Here is an 8,424-nt window from a genome sequence, read left to right as displayed (position 1 = left end):
TCCAACCATAACTAACATACAGACTCCCAGCCATAACTAATACAGACTCCAACCATAACTAATACAGACTCCCACCATAACTAACATACAGACTCCAACCATAACTAATACAGACTCCAACCATAACTAACATACAGACTCCAACGATATCGGCCTAAAGGAATGTTCCACCATAGAATTACACAATGTATCCTACTTATGTGCTTCCCACAGCACACACTGAAGGGAATAGGAAGCACTAATAGGAAAGTGTATGACAAAAGACTAACCAGCAAAATCACCCAGAAGGGAAGTGGACGACCATGTGTCAGCAGATCCTATAGACATTTGGTCTGTGTGGACAGAAGTGTGTTGGGGACTAGGGGACTGGGGTTAGGACAGGTGACTCAGTGATCCCTTCCTATTTCTGTCTATTGCTCACTTGCTTCTGATTATTGAAGTCTAAACTAAAGATGACCTGACAGAGAGTAGAATGTAAAAGGATAGAACATAATAAAATAGAATAGGTTAGAATAGGATAATAGAAAAGGACAGAATAGAATAGGATAATAGAATAGGATAGGTTAGAATAGGATAATAGAATAGGTTAGAATAGGATAATAGAATAGGTTAGAATAGGATAATAGAATAGGTTAGAATAATAGGTTAGAATAGGTAAAGTTAGAATATAATAGGTTAGGATAGAATAGGTTAGGATAGAATAGGTTAGAATAGGATAGGTTAGAATAGGATAATAGAATAGGTTAGAATAGGATAATAGAATAGGTTAGAATAGGATAATAGAATAGGTTAGAATAGGATAATAGAATAGGTTAGAATAGGTAAAGTTAGAATATAATAGGTTAGGATAGGATAGAATAGGTTAGGTTAGGTAAAGTTAGGATAGAATAGATTATAATAGGATAGGATAGGTAAAGTTAGGATAGAATAGGTTAGAATAGGATAGAATAGGTTAGGTAAAGTTAGGATAGAATAGATTATAATAGGATAGAATAGGTAAAGATAGGATAGAATAGGTTAGAATAGGATAGAATAGGTTAGGTAAAGTTAGGATAGAATAGATTATAATAGGATAGAATAGGTTAGGATAGGTAAAGTTAGGATAGGTGAGAATAGGATAGGTTAGAATACAAGTCACATTCATAACACACAGTTTTGGGACTCACCTTTAAGGTTCTTGGGGTTGTTCTGCTTTGTGCGCGGCATTTTTTTCTCCCCGGTTGGTTGGTTCACTCACTGACACATCTTCTGAAAGGTGGTAGATTCTCTAATGCAGGTAGACCAGCTGGGGGACAGCTGACTCCACATACACACAGTCAGGGACACCCTCTGGGTTCACACACACAAACAACAGAGTGGTCAGCGTTAGCTCAACACACAGCGAAGATCAATAAACACTAAGCAGTCCATGCAGTCTTCCGTGTGTGTGTGTGTGTGTGTGTGTGTGTGTGTGTGTGTGTGTGTGTGTGTGTGTGTGTGTGTGTGTGTGTGTCAGGGTTCCCGTTAGGAAAGTTTAGCACGGGACAGCTTGACTGCCTAGACAGTAAAACAAATTCAAAATATTACATTTGTATAATAAAATGTGCGAACGACCTGTCTTACAGGCTATTTGTAAGAACACTTTAATTAATAAATAACAAATCACAGCTGTTTTTTATTTAAATACAACCTAGGCCTCTCAAATTTTATTTAGCCTAGACATTAATATTTTAATTAAGCCAATTAAAATAACAAAACATGGCTGTCTACGAACACCCCACACCCCAGTCAAGCTGCGATTCAGCACCACAGCAGTGGAGAGGCCACTCAAGGCGGCAACAAAATGAAGAAATTATAAAACTGATGTCGGACAATCAAATTCGATAAGTAAATCCAAAGAATTCATAAAAAAAAAGGTTGGTTAATTGAGAGGAAGCTTATTTTACAATGCTCCTGTGAAACGAGGTGCACGCCATACATGTATGGAAGCACTGGTTTTGTTTCCAAGTGCTACTAAATAAGCACAATTGAAATACACCAATTTCGCATGATACACATCATTACTCTACAGTCTATCAATCCATTCCAAATCTTTATAGTCCTACTATACATGAAACAGGAGCGACATATGTTGATCTTGTATAGGGCGACAGCAGAACTACTAGGACCGGGCTGACCAACACAATCATTTGCCTCTAATTTACTTGCAGCGGACCTTGGCCTGCTCAAAAGTGAGCCTCTGCTGTTGGGAAGTCAAATCAGTCCAACTCCTTGGGGCAGCTTGCGATTCGCATCAGCCTCGCTACTGTGTCCTCAAGGAGCGATCTTGAGGCCGTCTTTACTCCGTTTTGGAGAAAGGATTTCCTCTCGGCGGGCGCACTGGAAACAGGGATAATCAACCTAATATTTCGGCAATTTTGCTCAGTCAGGGTACACTTAGCTGAAGTCCATTACGAGGACCTTGCGTCTTTAACGTGAGTAAAAATAGAAACACACCAGATATACATTTTCAAGCAGCTTGAGGATTTATTAGCCTATGAAGTATATTTGCCTTTGAAGTTGGGGCACATCGACTGCTATTTCCATCAATGAATAAAAAGCATTATTTTCCAATGGATTTTTTTTTTCTCCCGGACAATTTGATTTAGCTTCTTTTTTAATGGGCAAAAGCTGGCATTTACCGGCCAATGGAAACCCGTGGGTGGGTGTGTGTAGTCTCCTGTCCTATCACTTGGAAGAGAGAACACTGCTGTTGTTGCGACTGTCAGCCTAACCGGTGTCACTTTCTAAATTCTTATTCCAGTCCAAAAGGTACACGGTCTAAATTCTTATTCCAGTCCAAAAGGTACACGGTCTAAATTCTTATTCCAGTCCAAAAGGTACACGGTCTAAATTCTTATTCCAGTCCAAAAGGTACACGGTCTAAATTCTTATTCCAGTCCAAAAGGTACACGGTCTAAATTCTTATTCCAGTCCAAAAGGTACACGGTCTAAATTCTTATTCCAGTCCAAAAGGTACACGGTCTAAATTCTTATTCCAGTCCAAAAGGTACACGGTCTAAATTCTTATTCCAGTCCAAAAGGTACACGGTCTAAATTCTTATTCCAGTCCAAAAGGTACACGGTCTAAATTCTTAATCCAGTCCAAAAGTACACAGTCTAAATTCTTATTTCAATCTTGGTTTCGTCAGACCAAAGAATCTTGTTTCTCATGGTCTGAGAGTCCTTTAGGTGACTTTTGGCAAACGCCAAGTGGGCTGTCATGTGCCTTTTATTGAGGAGTGGCTTCCGTCTGGCCACTCTACCATCAAGGCTTTATTTGCTGGAATGCTGCAGAGGTAGTTGTCCTTCTGGAAGGTTCTCCCATCTCCACAGAGGAACTCTGGAGCTCTGTCAGAGTGACCATCGGGTTCTTGGTCACCTTCCTGACCAAGGCTCTTCTCCCCCAATTGCTCAGTTTTGCCGGGCGACCAGCTCTAGGAAGAGTCTTGGCGGTTCCAAACTTTTTCAATTTAAGAATGATGAGACCACTATGTTCTTGGGGACCTTCAATGCTACAGACATGTTTTGTTACCCTTCCCCAGATCTGTGCCTCGACACAATCCTGTCTCTGAGCTCTACCAACAATTCCTTCGACCTCACAACTTTTTGCTCTGATATGCACTGTCAACTGTGTTTTTGTTACCCTTCCCCAGATCTGTGCCTCGACACAATCCTGTCTCTGAGCTCTACCAACAATTCCTTCGACCTCACAACTTTTTGCTCTGATATGCACTGTCAACTGTGGGATCTTATATAGACAGGTATGTGCCTTTCCAAATCATGTCAAATCAATTGAATTTACCAAAGGTGGACTCCAATCTAGTTCTCGAAACGTCAAGGATGATCAATGGAAACAGGATGGACCTGATCTCAATTTCAAGTCTCATAGCAAAGGGTCTGAATACTTAAATAAATAAGATATTTCTGTTTTTTTATAAATTGGTAAAAATGTCTAGAAACCTGTTTTCGCTTTGTCATTGTGGGATATTGTGTGTAGATTGATTAGGATTTTTTTAAGGAAACTGTTTTTATATATACACTGCTCAAAAAAATAAAGGGAACACTTAAACAACACAATGTAACTCCAAGTCAATCACACTTCTGTGAAATCAAACTGTCCAATTAGGAAGCAACACTGATTGACAATAAATTTCACATGCTGTTGTGCAAATGGAATAGACAACAGGTGGAAATTATAGGCAATTAGCAAGACAACCCCAATAAAGGAGTGGTTCTGCAGGTGGTGACCACAGACCACTTCTCAGTTCCTATGCTTCCTGGCTGATGTTTTGGTCACTTTTGAATGCTGGCGGTGCTTTCACTCTAGTGGTAGCATGAGACGGAGTCTACAACCCACACAAGTGGCTCAGGTAGTGCAGCTCATCCAGGACGGCACATCAATGCGAGCTGTGGCATGAGGGTGGTATGAGGGCCCGACGTCCACAGGTGGGGGTTGTGCTTACAGCCCAACACCGTGCAGGACGTTTGGCATTTGCCAGAGAACACCAAGATTGGCAAATTCGCCACTGGCGCCCTGTGCTCTTCACAGATGAAAGCAGGTTCATGGAGAACGTTCTGCTGCCTGCAACATCCTCCAGCATGACCGGTTTGGAGGTGGGTCAGTCATGGTGTGGGGTGGCATTTCTTTGGGGGGGCCGCACAGCCCTCCATGTGCTCGCCAGAGGTAGCCTGACTGCCATTAGGTACCGAGATGAGATCCTCAGACCCCTTGTGAGACCATATGCTGGTGCGGTTGGCCCTGGGTTCCTCCTAATGCAAGACAATGCTAGACCTCATGTGGCTGGAGTGTGTCAGCAGTTCCTGCAAGAGGAAGGCATTGATGCTATGGACTGGCCCGCCCGTTCCCCAGAGCTGAATCCAATTGAGCACATCTGGGACATCATGTCTCGCTCCATCCACCAACGCCACGTTGCACCACAGACTGTCCAGGAGTTGGCGGATGCTTTAGTCAAGGTCTGGGAGGAGATCCCTCAGGAGACCATCCGCCACCTCATCAGGAGCATGCCCAGGCGTTGTAGGGAGGTCATACAGGCACGTGGAGGCCACACACACTACTGAGCCTCATTTTGACTTGTTTTAAGGACATTACATCAAAGTTGGATCAGCCTGTAGTGTGGTTTTCCACTTTAATTTTGAGTGTGACTCCAAATCCAGACCTCCATGGGTTGATAAATTTGATTTCCATTGATAATTTTTGTGTGATTTTGTTGTCAGCACATTCAACTATGTAAAGAAAAAAGTATTTAATAAGAATATTTCATTCATTCAGATCTAGGATGTGTTATTTTAGTGTTCCCTTTATTTTTTTGAGCAGTGTATTTATTTTAATTTTGTTTAGCTCACATAATATAATTATAAAGTATGCATTAAAGGCAGGGGTGGGCGATTCCAGTCCTCGAGGTCCTGATTGGTGTCACAGTTTTGCCCCAGCCCCAGCTAACACACCTGACTCTAATAATCACCTAATCATGATCTTCAGTTTAGAATGCAATTTGATTATTCAGCTGTGTTTGCTAGGGATGGAGAAACAGTGTGACACTAATCAGGCCCTTCGAGGACTGGAGTTGCCCACCCCTGCATTAAGGTGTCTGTAATAAAATAAATGTGGCAAAAACAAATGTAGACATTAGTGAATGCATTTTAATAACTCCCAAAATATGTTCTACAATGGTGGGGGAGTGCCAAGATGGAGGTACGGTAGCTTCAATACAGCGCCCCCTGTCGGGCATCTAGTGTATATACAAACAATTGATTCAAAGATACGTGTTTTAAATTCTTATTTCAGCCCAAATGTACACAGGCTAAATTGTTACTTCTGCCCAAATGTACACAGGCTAAATTCTTACTTCAGTCCACACCTACTGAAAAAGAAAAGCTCTAGCTAGGTTTGATGGTATAATGTCCGTATGACAGGATGACACTCCTGCGACTGAAATGTGGTGAATTCTGAACAGACAAAAGAGATGTGAAGGCACCTATATCCATATATACTCCAGCCCTGGAGTAACTATCTCTAGTCTGATCTAAACCAAGAGGAGATTGTTTTTGGTAAATGCCTGATTGACAAGTCCATGTCAGATACGCATCCCTGTCCTTCGTTTTGACGACACACGTTCCCGAATGATGAAAGGTGCCAACAATAAGGCCCTGTGTCTGGCGGGAAGTAAGCGCGCCAGGGTGCTATGGCGGTTAGCGGGCAGGGATAATATCAGACGGATCCTCTTGTAAAAGTTAACACTCCATTGATCATTGCGTCACAATCAGACCTCTGCAAACACTGAAAGGGCAATGTGATCTCGTAGTAGTAGTTGTTTAATTGTATTGCTGCCCTTTTTTTTTCTTTACAGAGGATGATCGGGTCTCCTTTTTTTTTCTTTATGCAAATCTGCGCAACAACAAAAAAACAGCAGCAAAACCCACGGCAAAGCATTGCACTCTTGCAAATAGCCCTCCAATACACTGCCCTGAATTATCTATACTTTTTTTAAATGACTTTATTGAAAATGACAAAACCTTTGAAATACAATGAGCTGCATGCTGTTATATAATTTTCCTACATGGCGTTACTAAAATAACCTATTGTAGTATTCATAACAATCAACCTCGTCCAATCCCTTCCACTGAACATTATCTTTCAGCATCACGTCTATGTTCCGTTTGCCAATGTTACATAACAGTCAGTTACTACAACTGTAGGATTTTTAACCATGCACTGGTACATGTGCGCTGCCACAGCAATGACATCATTCTCGAAGTCAGTGCAATAAATCGGCGGTGTTGTACATAGCGTCTGCACCGGGTCACCGAAAGAACGACAATGAAAGTCACACAATATAACATGCAGCCCTAGGCACCCACCTGCCTCGCAGAACGAAGGACAGGTCGAATGCTTGATGCTTCAGACGATGCTGCATGTTAGGAGGAGACCAAGACGTGCGTGTGCGGCGCGCGTGTCAGCTGATAAATATTTGAGGAAACACCCCGAACGAAATTGACAGCTTGATGAGGACGCCACAATGAGCTGCTGAGTAAATGTTGCAGTAGGCCAACAACTGTCCGAATGAAATCCTCTCTCTTGGTCACTAACGGCTGACTCATTCAACACACACCTAGGAGGATTCCTTCCCGTCAGTCACCTTGCCGCATTTTACAGCAACATTGTAGCCGCATGTAAAACAATAGACACGATGTCCTGCATTATGAAATATGAATTTTGAATAGCCAAACCCCTGTCTGTGACATAATCAAATCAGTCTATCCAACCAATAACGGTGGCTTCAAGTGACACATCTAAACAGGTAAACACCCCTGTTTCCTTGTAGTCATTCATCAATGTGCTTTCACAATCCATGTTATATCACATGTCAATCTTATTTCCAGGGAGCGCAGTCTAAAATCAAAAACAATATGGGAACATCGTATTTTTATGTCTGTAGCAACACATGAACGCGCTGTAACTGAGGGAGGAGTCAGGGAAACCCCCTCGCTCTCTGCAACAGTACAACGGCTGCACTTCCCTAATTCAACAAAATGCGACATTATTTTCAACACTTTGTTTGCCATGTGTTGCGTAACATATAAACACTGGCTAGTGTATCAGATAAATTGCAATAGATAAGTCTTACCTATTGGCGCAAAATAGGCACATTCAGTACACGTTGCGTAGCAAGCGAGATAGTAACATTACACACACCACATTCGAATGCTGCAGACGTCTACACCAAAACAACGATGCTATGGTAAGCAACGACGGCTCTGAAAGTTTGACTTGTTTGGTCCTAAAATTGGACATTCCTTCTTGGCAAACAAAAAAAGCACAGGCGTGAGCTAAACGAAACAAAACAGTGATGGCCTTGAGAAAAGAACTAGCCGAACCAGCTAGAACGTCCCCGACAAGCGTTGGACACGAGCGCCCCGTGAAAACACTGCCAGAACACATCCCGATGCAGACCGAAGTGGCCAACACATTAACGATAAAATAAATAAATATACACAAACTACATTCAAATATACTTACAAGTGCAGTCTTAATATTAATAATTGTCAGGGGTTGCAGGTGTAACACACCTTAACTGTAAGGACAAATTGATTATTTAGTCTCTCTTCTCTCACTTTCTATTGCAGGAAACAGACAGGCCCACTGACGTCACCGGGGGTACCGTCTCCGCCTCCCAACCACAGGATGTCATCTCCGGGAGGTGTGAGACGGTCGAACTACGAGCGAATAAATTACTGAAAACAATATTACCAAAGCCTTACGTTTTACTTTATACATGCACATTCATTTAAAACGTATATCAACTATGTGTAGATCATATGTACAATTTAAAAACAGTCTAAAATAGTGTTTATTTCAAGTATCGTTTGTCGCCCACCCCCCTA

The 8,424-nt window shown here is 42.0% G+C and overlaps 1 protein-coding gene across 5 annotated transcripts in view; it reads right to left on the bottom strand.

The window, feature by feature from the left end:
• The window catches only part of LOC139555291 (zinc finger protein 40-like), a 111,866-nt gene extending 103,657 nt beyond the window's left edge, over positions 1 to 8,209 (bottom strand). The window contains exons 1-2 of one of the 5 annotated variants that reach the window (XM_071368979.1): positions 8,060 to 8,209; positions 1,167 to 1,329 (exon numbers count right to left, since the gene is read on the bottom strand). In XM_071368979.1, coding sequence (XP_071225080.1) covers positions 1,167 to 1,206 — 40 coding nt within the window. In that variant the 5' untranslated portion in view covers positions 1,207 to 1,329; positions 8,060 to 8,209. Of the gene's footprint in view, positions 1 to 1,166; positions 1,330 to 6,900; positions 7,526 to 7,667; positions 8,021 to 8,059 lie in introns of those variants that run through there. The other 4 variants (XM_071368981.1, XM_071368976.1, XM_071368978.1 and 1 more) reach the window with 4 other exon arrangements.
• Between the last annotated feature and the right edge of the window lie 215 nt (positions 8,210 to 8,424).

The sequence above is a fragment of the Salvelinus alpinus genome, chromosome 26 (genome assembly GCF_045679555.1).
Source record: "Salvelinus alpinus chromosome 26, SLU_Salpinus.1, whole genome shotgun sequence".
In the NCBI taxonomy this organism is placed as follows: Eukaryota; Metazoa; Chordata; class Actinopteri; order Salmoniformes; family Salmonidae; genus Salvelinus; species Salvelinus alpinus.
The sequence above is the reverse complement of the archived record's forward strand: the minus strand, read 5'-3'. Positions and strand labels throughout refer to the sequence as shown.